General features: G+C 41.0%; 1 protein-coding gene across 14 annotated transcripts in view; it reads right to left on the bottom strand.

Moving 5' to 3' along the window:
* Positions 1-16,572, bottom strand: part of NRXN3 (neurexin 3) — a 943,812-nt gene that overhangs the window by 852,490 nt on the left and 74,750 nt on the right. For 12 of the 14 annotated variants that reach the window (XM_052693472.1, XM_052693473.1, XM_052693470.1 and 9 more), the window contains exons 3-4: positions 13,081-13,098; positions 4,774-4,803 (exon numbers count right to left, since the gene is read on the bottom strand). The exons of the other annotated variants lie outside the window; for them this stretch is intronic. In XM_052693472.1, coding sequence (XP_052549432.1) covers positions 4,774-4,803; positions 13,081-13,098 — 48 coding nt within the window. The remainder of the gene's footprint in view (positions 1-4,773; positions 4,804-13,080; positions 13,099-16,572) is intronic. 14 annotated transcript variants of the gene reach the window in all.

The raw sequence follows: 16,572 nt of genomic DNA, 5'->3' as shown, positions 1-16,572 counted from the left end.
GAGCAGGTATCCAGCAACCAGCACACCTCACTGTCATTCTTTGTTTCAGAGGACACAAAGGGCACTTTAAGCGTTTGGGGAAATCTTGGCTCTCTAAATGCAGTCCTATTCACAGTTTCCTTCAAGAAGACACAGGACTTCATCAATTAGCTGAAATTCACTCCCAAGAGAGCAACACCATGGAAGTGCAGTGTCCCATCAAGAATACTGCCGATTTCCTTTGGAGGCACCAATCTCAGTAAAAGCAAGATCCAAACCAAGAGTGGTGAAAAAATAAAAACCACTATATATATATGAAAAAGAAAGGGTAGCAAAAGCACAAATTATAATTTCTTTAACAAAGGCTGTCAAGAGAGCAAACGATATGGAAGAATGTGACTGTTACCTCTACTTCAATAGCAAATTACAGCTGGATATTTACCATCTCCTTCAGTACCATTTTCTTGTTAGAGATAAACTCAAAATAATTGTTCCTTAGTTATCTTCAGGAGAACAGCTGCATTCAGCAGTTCACACCAAACTAAATCCTTACTGACCATCGTTTACTTCATCTCTGTAACCAGTTTCATACACTTAATAAAAACACGAACAGTGCACAAAAATTTTAATGTAAACTCAATATAAATGATGCATAGATGCTTTTCTTTATTCAATGACACCAGCCATTACCCTAAAATACCTACAATTTCATCTTCTTCAGCTTTTCAAGAACTTAAAGAATTTTTTAAAAGCAAAGGATGCAAAAGAAGGCTATTTACTAAGTGGAAGCAAATAATGAAAGATTCATTGCAAATGATGAATGCAAAGTCACAGGCTGCTACACCTTGTGAAGAGGCATTATGAAATCAAATACATAATACCTTTTGTCCACTCACATGGCATGAGACATGGCAGCTGTTTTTGCTAACAACTATGAGAATGCCAAAAATATGAACCTTCCAGCTATAATCTGGTAGCATGTGCTACTGCTTTCTGTGAGCTGAAGGCCACGTGTGGGTTCAGAATTGTACAGCTTGAGTTCTCTGAAGGTAACATCACGTGTCAGAGAGTGACGGTTCGCTGATGAAGTCACTTGCTGTAAGTAGAGCTAAGATTTACACATAGCTGGGAACAGAAACAATATTTTCACTTAGAGACTCAATAAACTGTTTTAGCACATACAAATTAATTGCAGACTATAAATTATAATCCTCATCCATATAATCTCATGTGGCAGTTTTCATTCAGAGGAGGCTTTTCATTTAGTCCTACACACTGTCCTGCAACATAAATGCCACCTGAGAAAAGGAAGAAACAAGCTGACACCACACTGTACACAACTTGTCCTAACCTACACTCCCCTTAAATCACACTAAGCCACACATCAGCTAACTCAGTTATTGGCAGCTGTGTTGATAAAAATAACATTTTGTATGGTGTGCTTACAGCTTTAGGTTCTCACTTTTTTTTTTTTTTAAATCATGTGTATATGTGATTATCAAGTTTTGACGCTCACCTCTCGCTAAGATGGCTCTGAGTACAGCTCATGTATTATCCTCGGAAAAAATATTCTACTAATTTCATAACTTTTTTACCCCATTTCAATGTTTGTTAGAAAAGATACAAAATAAATTAGAATATTTTTTCAACCTCAAACAAAACAAATAATATTATGTGAGGTACTCCATCACAAAGAATCTAGCAACACAAACTTGTTATAAGAGGGCAAATCCTCATAAAGAGGAATAACATGAAGTGTTAAATAAGCCACGGTGCTCCCCAGAATTCAGGTATGGAGGGAGTAGCAATAAGTGGGAAGAGAATCCTAGTGCCTCAAAAGAATTTAAGATGAAAAAAATCCTGAGTTGTCATATCCTCCAAAATATATCATAGTACAATTAGTCACTTTATCCTCCAATGTCCTACTGCCATGGACACAACGAACATCCTCCAGTGTGATCCAATCTTGCTGATAGATAGATCAGACTCTTCAGCAGTATATTAGTTGAAGATGTGTAAGCCTCAGCATAATAAAACCTTTTAATCTCTTGATCTCATCGGAAAGTAGGATGAAGAAATGGATTTTATCCTAGCAGCAGTGCTCGTAATTTATCAATTAATCTTCTCCCTTCCCACCCTCCACTCCAACTGGAGACCCACAGCAGGTTTGCAGCATTTTGCATTTTTGACAGCTTTGATTAAGGATGAATGAATGCCCTCTGCTTGCTTGAGATAGGTGTGAAATGCTGAAAAGCAAGTCTGAAGCCCCACAGCAGCCTTTCCACTTCATGCACTGTGCTGTACTGAGCTGCAGAGCAAACGGGCTCTCTGTTTAGCAATGCTGATCATTCCTGTCTATTCTGCAGCTCTTTGCAACTCAATTCCTCCTTCAAAAAACAAAAAACAAACAAAAAAACCACACATCTTTTTGCTCACAGGAGAGGAGAGGAAAATAAAGCAGAGATGGAGAAATGATACTACCAAAAACCTCCATGGCTGAAGAGCACTTGACAAAAGTAAGTCCTGCTTCCCCCCACACCAGGGTCAAAATTCCCAGCAGAGTCACCAGTACCAGCTCACAGGCCCTGGGTCCATCTGACTCAAGTGACTCTCTCACTTTGCCCCAGCATTATCAGTTGCAGACGGCATGGCAGCACACAGCCTGCACAGGCAGGAAATAATATCTCTGAGAAAGGCCTCAAAGCATTTATCTTAATAATTTCTTCCATAATACAAAGCCAAATGTTTTTTTAAAGCAACAGCATTACATTTCAAGATGATTCACATTCACAAAAGTACAATTTGTCCATTGACAAACAATTTACAAATAATGGAGTCTTATAAAGAATGCAATCTCTACCTTTACTTCTACCTATAGACAGGAAGGTGCGTATCCAGTTAAGAGGAGGAAGAGAGGTGTCCATCATGGAGTAGGCAAGAGGAGAAAGAAGCATAAAAAAAAAAAAAATTATCACTATACCTCTGGCCATACATATGAAAACAAGAAAATGAATATATTTATACAGCAATCAAACCCAACAAAACAGAATCTTAAGGGAAAAACAACAAAAGTCACGACTAAAGCACAAAGCAAGGCTTAAACAAGTGACTGCAAAACCAGCAACTGCCTGGTTAAGCCCTTTGGCTTTAACTTGATTTTCTACTGAGAAATGCAAAGTTCTCATGCAATAGCACCGCACTGATATGCCCCATTCCACATCAAATTCAAAACAGCAAGGGAAACGACAGAATAGGACAGACAAAAATAAATATTGTGATAATATATTCACTAGACACATTTAATCTACCAAAACTAATGTGTTTGTATATAATGTTGACATTGCATATTTACACATATATACATTTACATATTTTATACCTTTTTTTTTAGAGATTAAATATTAAAAGGGAATATTTATGAGCTGTTTGGCAAGAAAAGAGAATCCACTGTTCCCTGACACATTGTAGACAAATAAGGGTGGTTTCTTGACTATCAAAAGCCATGACTACAGTTGAACAGTAAGAGGTCACAGAAGTAGCTCATTGCTTCCCAGAGCTTAGCCAGATGTTTCACACAGCAAGTACCATGGTCTTGACGCCCGGTCCCTAAGAGACTAATTTCCTACCACATGGGAATGCTAACTCACTGAACATTGAGTTCCAGCTTCATTTCTGTTTCTTAAGCTTTAATGACCTCATAGGAGACATCTGCCTTGAACTGCAGAACAACAACTGCTTATGTCCTCAGTATCTCTTATGTCTCATTGAGATATCATGCCCCTTTAATTCAAGTAACTACTTACTGTTGAGCCTTTACAAGCACTGTGTTTTTTGGATGTGGCAAAAATTCAATTCTGTACATCTAGTCTAGAAAAGCCACAGTGGGCTTCAGAAGCAGTATTCCCATTTTTTCTCCACAGACAAATTGCGAGTCTGGTCTTTCTATCACAGAGTGTTTGGAAAACAAGTCTCCTTGTCCTGTTCTCATGTCTCTCTCCTCACACACCTCAACTAAGATTTCAACAATCTGACAGGTGCATTCACAAGATCAGAATGCATCACCAATACTTTAACTCCTCCCTGCGTACCTGTGTAAGCAAGATGCTGACACTGTTGAAGAAAATAGAATTACCTCCTTTTTGCCTCACTTCTGCTCATCAGCTTCTTGCGCCACAACCCACTAATGCAAAAAGGGGTCAATGATGCCATCATGCCACAACAGATTCCTAACATGGTCTAGTCTGAAATATTACAACATGAACTCTGATACAGGCATAGATCCCATTTGTAGCCCAGCCTGGGGTTACCCCTGTTCTTTTTCTAAACCGTTTTTTCTCTGTGCTGTGTTCTCTTTATTTTAAATTGCAGATACAGGATTTACAGGCCATTATACACAATTTTCCTCAGGATTCATAATGAAGTAGGATCATACCATGAAGGCTATTAACTTTTTTTTTTTTTGTAATAATTGCACTCTTAAAGACCAACGTTGAGGTTTACATTTTCCAAGGAGTGGGAGTCATTACAGCTGGCACAAGAAATAAATGGGAACTCAGGTGGTCTGCATGGAGGGAGAAAACAGCTTTCCTTATTGTCAGCAGAATCATTTCACGCTCCCTAGACTCTCACTCCTGGGTCCCAGGCTGACAAAAAGCTACATTCCCAGGCAAAAATGCAAATGGTTTGACTGGCACCCAGCAAGTCCGGCTCCTTTTATCATGCAAAGCTGAGCTCAGGAAAGAAGCACAAAGCTCTTTTCACAGTGAGAGACCGAAACAAAGTAGAAGGACATACCTTGTTCACCCATCATCAGGTGTGAGAGACCTTTGAAAGAGAGAAAAAAAAGAAAGAGGAAGTAAGAAAAAAGGAACAAAACAGAAGAGGCAGCTATTACATGCACACACTGTTTGCTGTCCAGTGCCTCTCAGACTGGAGCTCACATACTTGAGCTAGATCAAGTATGGGTGTAGCACAAAGGACACACAGGTATTCAGGTGCTGCTTTCCATACTGAGCAGGAAAGCTTCCATCACAGGCAGAAGAAGTGGGCTGTCATTTGCAGAATGGTAGCTTAGGCATTCATCATATTCCCTGGGAAGCAACTCCAGAGGCACTGCACATCCATATGGCTACATGGACTGGAAGACCCCAAGAGCTTCAGTGGAGCTCCAACAGGGAGCATCGACTTTTCTGGAGAGATGCAGAAATAACTTTCTTCTACTGGAGATCTGAAATTCAAAGCTTCAGTGGTCAGTGAAAGGGAAGCCATGGTTCAATGACATCTGCCTCAGAGGAAACATCTGGGCTAAATGCACTTACACATAAAGCTATGCTCATTCATGAATGTGATGGTCTAGCACATATTTTCAGGAGCAAATCAACACTCCTCACACACACCAGTACACCAGATCTGGTAAGGACTAAAAGTACATCTAACCTTGTACTAATCTATTTATTTTCTGTTAAGAATCAAGGATGCAAATTCTGAACTCTATAGCTAAAGCTACACCAGTTTAACAATTTAAGGTATAGTCAGGAAACAATACAGTTCTCAGAGGTGACAGTCACTGCCAGCTCTGTGGTAGTCTGTGGGCTAGCTGAAGTCTCTCTCTCTCATGACTCTGACGTAACCTTGTTTGTCCCAATTACAAACAATTCCACACCCAGCTTACTGTACAGCTGTATTTTTTACAAATATCCTTTAGATACTATTAAAAACATGCTCTTCCATCAAACACCAGATGACCTATCCATTATGTGGCATATTACTCATGAAACTAACAAAATACAAAACATACAAAAATCGAAGTCCTATCAACTTGAGCCATGAGTGACACCTCCCACACATAGTTCCCTGACCTTCTGTTTAGCTTTATTCCTCCTTTACATCTCCTACCTCATGCAGCCCTTAATACAGCAGAGATTTTAGTGCATGCATAGCTATGCACACAGTCATCCCTATCTGAAGTGAGTTTATTGACCAAACAAAGCTGTGACCTCTTTAATTTCATGGAGACTAAGAGGTCAAATGAATTTATTAGAATGAAATTTTTCAACAAGCAGCGTGCTGAGTTTGAATTTGTTTATTTATCTCCCCTTTGTATTTTTTTTCTTATGCATTTGCTGAGAAATCTAAAACCCAGATCATTCCAAGAGTATGTTCACCCACAGAGAACTCCAAGCCAGATAAAGGGATTTATAATTGTAAAGTCTAAGGAATGCAAATACCTTAACATTCTTGAAGATTACTGTGGATTTAGAAAAATAATCAGAAGCACAACATAGCTTTCGATGGTTTTTAGTTTAGTTTTGGCTATAAATAAACATAGCAGATTTGATATTGTAGGATGTATTTCTGCTCTATGTTACAAGATATAATTTCAGTGATTAGTATTTCTGTGCTAAGAGGGTAGGTTGTATTTGTGCCTATATTTATGGCCACTGAGCCCATCATTCTTGAAATGCAAATCGTAGCCCAATCCAACTGGGTGCTTGAAAGTCATACAAAAGTCACTGTAAAAGGCCAGGAGAAGAAAAAAGTATAATTGTTAGGACCAACAAAGCACAGAAGTGCAGTAGAGTGGTGTCCAGTTGGAGACGATGGACACCAACAAAGAGAAATCTCCACAGAGTAGATGGCAGAAACCTGCACTAAGCACTCTGAATCACATCTTACATGTGACCTCTTTCTCTCTGAAGAAGCCAAGAGGAGCTATAAAAATCCCCAAATGTCAGGAATTTCAATATCATCTCTTCCCATCCTCAGAAATTCAGTGCTGTATGCCTCTTCTACAAGGCCCATCAGCCAGACACAGTCCAAAGTCCTTCGCTTGTAGCCCAGAATCAAGAACACTTCCCAAACACACTTGCCCTTCTGGCCCACAGCACGGGCTTGGTGTGAATCTCTGTGAGAGGAAGTATGAGCTCTTAACTTGTCCACTGATATTGATCCTTGTTTTAGCTAACATTAACACCAACAGAATTCCAGATTCACTATTAGATACAATAATGTAATGAAACAATTTACCAATACTCCTCATCTGAAAACTTTCCTTCATTGCATTGTAAAGTAGGCATGAAAATGAATGAATTTATCCCAGTAAAATATAATTAACAACTGAAACCTTCAACTTTGGGGAGCTAAAATCTGTGACATTTGCAGCATGTACAACAAAAACCTTGAATTAGTCACAGTAAAATCAACACAGAAAACATGAACTGACATCACTGTTTCACCTTTGCATCAATTTCAAGATACAACAAGGTACTAAAATATTTTCATATCAGAAAAATCAAAGTCATCTTCAGGTGGTATAGGGTAGCACTTCTTGTTGGAGGGCATGTAATAAGTGCAAAAGGTCTGAGGAGTGTGCAGATGCAGACCTAAAAACTAGACCAGATTTTGCCACAACACTGGGGACGTTTATCACTGTGTTATTTAGGCATTCACTGTAAAGCTAGAAAAGCTTTTGGCCAACTCAGGATACTAACTGAACTCGTCAAGCCCCAAAACATGTTATTCACAAGTACAATCACAGCTTGGGTCAACAGGCAACCCATTCCAGGGGAATGCTATATGAAATATGAATTTTCTCCTAAATTCGGGTGAAATATGTTTCAGCCTTCCCTTTTAATCCTAGATTTTTTTCCAACAAGAAGCCCCAGCCCTGGTCAAGAGCTGAGTTTTTTCTTAACAGATGTCATCAGTCCTACAGTAATCTATTGGCTACTTCCCAAGAAAAATGATAGGCAGCAAGTTCAAAACATAACATCAAAGCCAGGGAACTGGTGACTTGCTGTTCTTGAACTACAGATGTGAACCACAATAAGGACAACCGCATGGCTTTGGAGGGAGGCTCTCAACAGGTTTCTTAGACAATAAGCATCTGCTTATCATACAACTCTGCTCACTGGCCATGATCTATGCCTGCTATGACTTTTCCTATTCAGACTTGGGAGTTTTTGTTTTTTTATATATTTCTTTAACCTACTACCAAATCAATATAATTCTCTTAAAGGTTAATATTAATCTCCCTTGATCTCAAAGCAATGCTTCAAAGAACTACATTTAAAAAAAAAAAAACACTCTGAGCCATCTGCTTTCCATATCAAAATAGTAGAATTAAGTAGCTCTAATTGTATAAAGTATCAAGGGCCAACACTGGATTCTTATGAAGCCAGAAGGACACTTTTAAAAGTAACTTCAGAGTACAATAGTATGAAAGAGCGATGTAATTAAGCAGCAGACTTGTCTTTAAGAATTCACTAGGGGCATTCCGCAGAATGGAAGAGGGCATGAAGGAAACCTTGAAGCCAGTTTGAACTTCATCCCTCACTTCCCCTCAGCACTGCATTTGGGCACTTACCATTTAAAAAGGAAAAATAAAACCACTAAAACCTAAGAAGGTGGGGAGAGAACAAAGCACAGCTGACAGTGACAGCAGATTACAGCAACAAAAAAAAGATGGACTCCCTCAACTAGTTAATTACAGCCTGTCCCATGACACTGGGCCCATGCTCTGGGAATGAGCACATGTGAGTGGGTGTGCACACTGCTGAATTGTTCTGTTAGGGTGGGCAGACTCCCTTGTAATGATGCTGCCAGATGAATAGCTCAAAAGCTCATAATGGAGGGAAATTAGGCCGGCAGGCAGCAGAGCCAGCCAGCTCTCCCCAGAGGCAGGCTTATCCACATATGATGCTTTCCTGGGTACCAGTCCCCTGACCCATTCAAACAGTAACAGATGCAGTATGTGTCTCCCAGTCCAGCACACACATGCAAGTCCTTTATGGAGTTAGTGAAGAAATCATGCAAACCATGGTTTTTTAAAAAATAACACATTCAGAAAAGGAGAGCACTCTGATAAGTGATGGGCTTTGTTCTTTACACTTCCTATCCTAACTTCCTGGAACAAGTTCTTGCTTAGGAAACAAGCTTCTTTCCTCTCTGAGCCTTCCTCCCTCATTTCCCTCAGCCATTCCCTCTTTTAGTTGGAAAGGAGAGTTTCTTCCCTCAGGTATTTAGCATAAAATAAGCATCTCAAGGTTTTCTAAATATCAAACAGCAAGGAAGCACCCTAAGAGAACCCACATACCAAAACCTGTGCATTCCCAGCAAGGCCAAAGGATGGGACACAGGATAAGGAGCAAAAGCCTTGTATGGAGTGATGTGAAAAAATAGCTAAAGAAAAAAATCATTCTGAGATCTAGTTCAAATCTTGTACCTGCTAGACAGGTCAGCTCTGCCAAGAGGTTGACCTGATTTGCTGGCTGCTGGCATGTACAACACCCATTTCATATAACCAAGCAAGCAGCAGCACAGGCTGGGGAGCAGTCATTTTTGTTTGATTCATCTATGAGGTGCTCAGCAGCCAAGGGGCCTGCAAGGAGCCAGCTGGGAGCACAGTTCTGTTATTGTAGCTAGAGGCCCACTTCCAATCCAATTACACATAGCAGCTGTTCTAGCTCCACTTTTCCATCCCCTTTGCTTCCCTTGCTATATAATTCCAGAATAGGTTTTGTCATTATCAGGAGCAGTAAGTCAGCATGAGTGACATCAAGTCTGAGTGATCAAGAGAGAAATAGCATGAAATGGGAGCTGAAGAGAAAGTCGTTTATCCCGTGATCCATGGGCAGAAGTAGACATCAAATCACATGAGGAGGGTTAGGAAGAGGTTGGTGTTTGAAAGCATGGAAATACAGATGCAAGTATCAGCAAAGATGACCGCATGCAGAAGAGAACATATGCAGGAAGCAAGAGCTGAGGGTGAATGCATTTTCTGGACAGCAGATAAGATGTAAATCAGTGTAAATCAGAGCACCTGACCAAATCGGCATACAAGTAGGAAAGGCAGTACTATCAAGCACAGATTAGGATTCCTCAGCTTAGAAATGAAATACCTGACAATATATAGAGATTAATTCCCAAATAACACAGAACAGATGAACACAGCATTTTTTCCCCTATTAGCCAGTAAACAAGGAGAAGGAGTCACTGAATGAAATTCTCAACTAACAGCTGTAACAACAAAAGGAACTACTTTCCACAGTTGCCTAACTAAACAACAGGCTACTGTACAGGAAAAATATTTATGAGCAGGTAAAAAACAAAAGCCTCAAAGTGTCCAAAGAAAACAGGTCATTAGATAACTGTAAATACACCATGATTCAGATGCAACATTGTCAGGTCAGGAAGTCCTTAGGGCAGTGACCACCAGAAACTATGAAGGTATACCAGAAAAAGAGCAATGCTAGCTTTGTTTCTTAAAATTGTTCCACAGCATCTGCTTTGAAAAAAAGAGGCTTCTGGACCTGGAATTCTTGTTCTAAACACAGTCATCACTAATGCTATTTTCTCAGAAACGGATGGGCATAGAGCTGAAAAACATTAACATTTCAGTGCAAGAGAATCCTGTTTGTGGACAGTGCATCTGTAAAGGACATGCAAAACAAGAACAGTGGTAGCATCTGTAAAGAATATATGCTGTTACAAAGAGCTTTTGACCACCTGTGCAAGTATCATTGAAGGCATGGCACAGGTGGTTTCTGCTGTTTGGTATCTAATACCTTCTGCAAATAGGAAACCTCAAATAGTCTGCCACACAATTCATGTGTATTCATGCCCAAGAAGCAGAATTCACATTCAAGGAAGCAAAACTCAGCATATGGGTACCACTTAAACAGAGCTTGAAAGATTAAAAACCAGATGAAAAAAACTGCTAGTATGCAGAGGCCCTTGACAAGCATGAGCATCCTTTTTGAAGTCTTGCTCAGGCAAACAATCACTAATTTCTCCTCAGGACCCTAACTAAATCATTCCTAGGGCTGTGTCCATTCAGTTCATCCCTACTATATCTCTGTTTACTTTGAACAAGACCACCTTGCAGGAACTGCATCCACCAGAGCCCTGTGCTGTGGTCCCCACTGCAGCCAGTCCCAGCCAATTCACAACCATCTTCTACTGAAGGATTAGCTCTGACCAGTCCAACTGACAAGAATATTCATTCAGTTAATCAGTGGTCCCTTTACAGCTGTTCTGCTGCCTGTGGGTAAACAGCTACCAGTAGATCATAAAATCCTTAATTTATATTGCAAACTGTGAATGGTTAAAGAAACCATTTTGGCAGGACTCTGGGGCTCCATCCTCACAACCTGGGTAGCTGGATGAAAGGAAAGAACTAAAAGCTCCATACAGCTCAGTAGAGGGAAGGTCCACAGCAAAACCCATGGGGGCAGCCCAGGCATGCAGCAGCAGCTGTGCTCTTCCCAAGAGGAGCTGAGCAGGTGGATATGAAGTCTAGGAGCAAGCAGCTACAGAGCCTTATAATTAGAGGTGGGAAGCTGTCGGAATGAGAACACACACAGATGACTCTGACAGTACATGGAAGAGAGCATCCAAGTGTGACTACAAAGCCATGAGAGAAAGTACAAAAGCAGTGAGAATGAACACATGTATCAGTGATTAGGAGAATAAAAATAGTACATCCAAAAATACAAATGAAAAGGATAAGGGGGAAGTGAGGCAGAAGAACCCATCTGCAGAACAGAAAGATGCACCACTACGTGGGACCCACAGCATGGTCCCAGCTTTGTTGTGCTGCCTCTCTCTGCCTGGGCTCCTGTCAGTGATGCAGTTCTCCTCTGCACACCTTGGAGATGGCCCTGCTGTTGTGCAAGACAACACCTGCTCGTAGCATATCACAAATAAGAGAGCTGTGTTTTGGTAGAGCATAGCAACACCATACCTTCCCAGTTCAAGCACTCTCCACTGCCACAGGCACCAACAGCTTCAGGCTGTGGTGGGGAAGACCTGTGGCATTGAGCCTTTGGTGCTTGTTCTGCAAGATCCTCAGATCCCATGGGTGACAGGAGTCCCTGCACACCTCGGACTGGAGCAGGAAAGGTGTATGTTCAGCCCCTGCAGGTTATGGTGTACAGAGCCTTTTTTTCTAAGGCATGCCAAGCAACATCTGCCATTTGGCCACTTTTATTCCTATTGCTGTTACTTAAGATGCACACAGACTGCAAGGGATCTTGGTACAACAAGGTGACAAGTGACAGCAGTCCCAAGGGTTAAAAAAATACACTGAAATTACTCAAGCTGCTGGCCTTCACTGCACCTTTCTGAAAAGTTCCACAAAACCTAATTGTCTATTGGTAGGAAAGAAGCAAACTGAAAGGAAAAATCATTCCAGCCTCAAGTTGGGTATAGCAAATATTATGCATAAAGTGAAAAAGAAAAAGCTTCAGTTCTCTCATCATCCCACCACACCCCTAGAAACACTGCTGCTTGGCTCTCATTTCCATTTCACACACTGATAAACCAGGTGGTGCTGCCTGAGCATGAGGAAAAAAAAAAAAAGAGTTTCCTAAGCTTCAGTGGCCAGCAGAGTAAGGTGCTCTAGTTCAATTAACTCCTGTAGCTAAAGCTAGAGGAACTGGATCCATGCAACAATGAGAAAACAATATAGAGAGGGAGGCTTGGAGTTCTCTGTGGTAAAATGCTTCCTATGGGAAGAATTCCCCAAGTAAGCAACGCAATTCTTTTAAATGAATTATTAGCACACTGTAGGGAACAAAAGCCTTCAGACCTAAGTAAAATCATACATTTACATTTGGCCAGAAACATCCTCACTTTTTTTTTTAAACCTAAAATAAGAACAATAAAACTCTTTGTTAGGGGAAATGAACACCAGGTGGTTTTCAGCAGGACTAGCAAACAGAGCAAACTATGCTAGGAGCGGGAAGATGAGCTAGATTTGTATTCCTGCACATATACATATAAGAAAAACTGTATATATAATGCAGTGTTTAATGCCATCTTATTAGTAATACAACCAACTTTTAAAATGCCATTTTCATTCAGAAAACATCCCTTTAACTGACCAACACAGCTTAATTTCAGAAGAAGAATGTTTTATAGCAGTGAAAGTCACAAAGTCTTCCTTTCATCATAGACTTTGCAATCCAGACCTTGTGAAATCCAGGATGCAGATTTGTGCTGAATGCTCCCAGGAGGCCAGATGAGGTTTCTGCCCTTTGTAACTGCCCACAACCAACTCTGCAAAGAGCAGCCCTTCAGTTTGCTGAGGGTAATACTTACCTGGAATGTGATTGACATCTGTTGAAGTATTTTCATGGCAAGCAGAAGGGAGAAAAGGAGAAGAGAGAAAAGAGAGAAAAGCCATTAGAGAGTCACACAGCAACTCAGCATCCTTGCATGGAAATCAATTTCATGCAAAACCAGAAGTAATTAGGTTTGTTAGAAGGCCACCCATCTGCAGCCAAGCACTCAGCCATGCAAGGGAGAAGGTTTTGACTCCCTCTCCACTGTGCATGTAGAAGTGAATCCACCGTCATATCTGTCCAGAGAGAGTTCCTGTAAGAACACTGGTTAAAATATTCCAGTTTTCACACACAAATGCAAAAGGAAGAAACAAAACCTACCTGCCTGCAGTAGGTTTCCAGTGCACATAAATTCAAGCAAGTTTTCAGAACAAATAGAAAGTAACCTGCTCCCCTTTTATGAGGGGCCATGTGAATTTATGACCAGGTGCAAGACACTCAGTCCCAAAGTCCAGAAGAGAACCCATTCCTTTTCATTCCTCCTGCCCATCATTCTCAAGAAATCCCATCCTTCATTGCAGACAATAGTAGTGGTGGGGGAGGAGCATCATGGGTTGGCACATCCCATGTTGCCTTTCCACAGGATGTGGAATTCAGACCAAGTGGCATTCAATACTTTCTCCTTTGTCAAATAGGACCACTTTTTGGACTCAATCACATAAATCCCAGAATAAATTAGTCTTTCAAAATACACATGAGCAAGGCAATGTAAGTAAGGATAATAAGGATAATGATCACAGAAAGGTGCATCTTTGAATGTAGAACCCTTTTGGTTTTTTTGTTTGCAGAGCCCAGCAAACCCAGAGAATGTGCTTTTAAAAAAAAAGCCTCTTACATCTTTTTTAGCGTCCCATGTTATGGCTCGCTCTGAATAGCCACACTTACAATCCCACAAGGGAAGAACCTCTGAAATGCCAGAAACCTTCCTTCTAAAGCACTCCTCCAAAGAAAAGCATGAATTTGCTTGCAGAAACAGTGGGGCCAAGTCCCTCCATAGCATTCCTCCTTGGAGGCCTGAACCTTGCCCCAGGAGCTACACTGTTGCAGGCACCATCCTTCAGGAAAGGCTTCAGAGCACTACATTAACCCTTCAGGTTCCTACAGATCCAAGAACATTTCTGCCAGAAGTCCAGGAGCATGACATGCCAGGTGCTTTGGCTACACACCAAGGTCTAAGAATGTATTCTCCTTCCCTGAATATCCCCTCCAACTTCTGTCAGTATCCTCCTGTCCAAACCTACAATATTCCTATGAAACCACTTCCACTTGTTGTCCCAAGACACTTACATTTTGGAGGTGAGTGATTGATTCCTGCACGCGTTGCTTTTTGTTTATCACTTTGTAATGATTCCAGATTCATTTGAGGTAAAGTCCCCGAGGCACACCACACATACCAAACCATCCTTTGCTAAGGAAGTAATAACCCAAATAAAACAATGCACAAACAGAGCAGGGACTGCTGCACCACCTCATTTAACTTCCATAGCTTGTACTAAATATACGCCAAATCTGGTGAGCGGTTTTTGTTGCCTCTCCTTTTTCAACTCATAACAGTATCTAGGATCTGGTGTCATGGCACATGAACTCAGACAAAAACCTACTATTGAACAGCTGCTTGAAAATAATTTTTTAGACAGGAAAAAAAAAAAAAAAAACAAGCATCAGACAGCAGCACATGCACTAAGGATGGAAGGCAAAATAAGATGAGAACAAAAAGGAGTAGACCTTTACCACCACTGCTGAATACAAACATGTCAAAGAAACAAGTCCACTGAAGGACTAGAACCAAGGTGTTTTCGGGAAAAATCAGAGTTGCAATCAGAGATGATCACATGTTTCTGAAGTAAAAGATGAAAGAAGGAACAGTGTAAGATACCCCAATTATTACTGATAACCCAGCAGCTGCTCTAGTGCCTGCTCCAAACAAGTACAAGGCTCCAGAACCCACATGCATTCTCAGACAGCACCACCACATCCAGGTTGCCCCAGGACCCAGGGAACAGCAGGCAGCACCAGCAGGGCCTGAGCTCCTGGAAGAAACCAAAGTGTGCTTGGAGGATAAATAGGATCACCAGAGAGAAAGGGCAAAAAGAGAAAGCAAACCAAGGGTGAGGAAGCACATTAAGCAAGTAAGAGAAGAGGCAGTAGGCTGTAACTGATAAACTGCTTTAACTAATACTTATTTAACTGTGTGTGAAATAAACAGGTCATGAAGTTGTTAAAAAAGGGAACAATTAAGTGTTAAGAGCTACATGAGCATCTTCCTAGTATTTCAATGCCAATTAACCAGGCAGCCAGCAAGGGATTTCCATTTACCTATATGCTTAATGCAGATGTCTCTAAGAGCAGGCATCTCTGAACCTGATTGGTTTTGTACTTAGCTTTCTTTTTCCTCCTCTTTTTCCTTTTATTCCTTTTTCTGGGGGGGGGAAGAGGGGGGAATGTCTTCATACAACATGATTTATAAGTACACTAATTGCATCATAAAAGCTAGTTTGCATTTCTGTGACACTTTTACAGTATTTACCTACTTGGCAGCCAAAGTCATTTAGAGGTACTGCTTTCCTACAATAAATACAAAGGGAGTTTCCTGTATTGCAGACACCCCCCCATGTGGTATCTGCTAGCAAATGCTGCTTTCAAATGGTGAAATTTTTATTTTAAAACACACATGAGAAAGCACTGCTTTCTTTGGTAACACAAAAAATGGCACATAGCCAGTCAGCCCCCACAAAAGACCCTACAACAAGTAGGGAAATGGCATGCAATTGGAATTGCCATGCCAGTCCTCCCAGGGAACCCCATAATATCTTTGCAGTACAGGGTCCTGCTCAGCTTTGGAGCACAATTGAAAGTGTGGCTGCATATACCTACAAAAGAAACCCTTAAGCAGAAACCTCTGATGACATGTTCATACAGGGCTGGTGCCTCCCCAGTTGGAAGAAAGCCTAAAGAATAGAAATTGCAAATACTGACAACAGAACCATAGCTGGGGAGATTATTTGACTCTCCTTTGGTCCCTGTCATCTGATGCATTCTCTCAAATTCTCTTCATGTTTTTCTGATTTGTTTTTAAAATGACCATTTAAATACATCACTTCTCACCTTCCATCAGCACTACCCTCCTTCCACTTTGAGGGTCTCCGACCTACCATACAGACTGAGGAAGTGCAGCATTCCCCAATGAAACAAGGAGCATGTAGAATTCATGGCCATCAACCAACCTGTGACTGTGGGACATGCTGCCATGCAGATGGAAGTTTTCCAACTTTCTACAGCTCAGAGCATTTCAACCACAGAAAGGCCTGCCTCTTCAGAAAAGATGGGTTTTGCTTTATCCTATGACAAAGACTTACTTCAATTTATTTCAATTTACTGTCTCCTTGTAAAGGGCTGCACCTTAGCTGGGTTGCAAGAGGAATCAGCAGACTTCTGCCTTTCTCTGGTGCAGCCCCTGCCACTTGGGTGG

This window comes from Tympanuchus pallidicinctus, unplaced genomic scaffold (assembly GCF_026119805.1).
Source record: "Tympanuchus pallidicinctus isolate F22 unplaced genomic scaffold, pur_lepc_1.0 scaffold3, whole genome shotgun sequence".
Classification (NCBI taxonomy): Eukaryota; Metazoa; Chordata; class Aves; order Galliformes; family Phasianidae; genus Tympanuchus; species Tympanuchus pallidicinctus.
The sequence above is the reverse complement of the archived record's forward strand: the minus strand, read 5'-3'. Positions and strand labels throughout refer to the sequence as shown.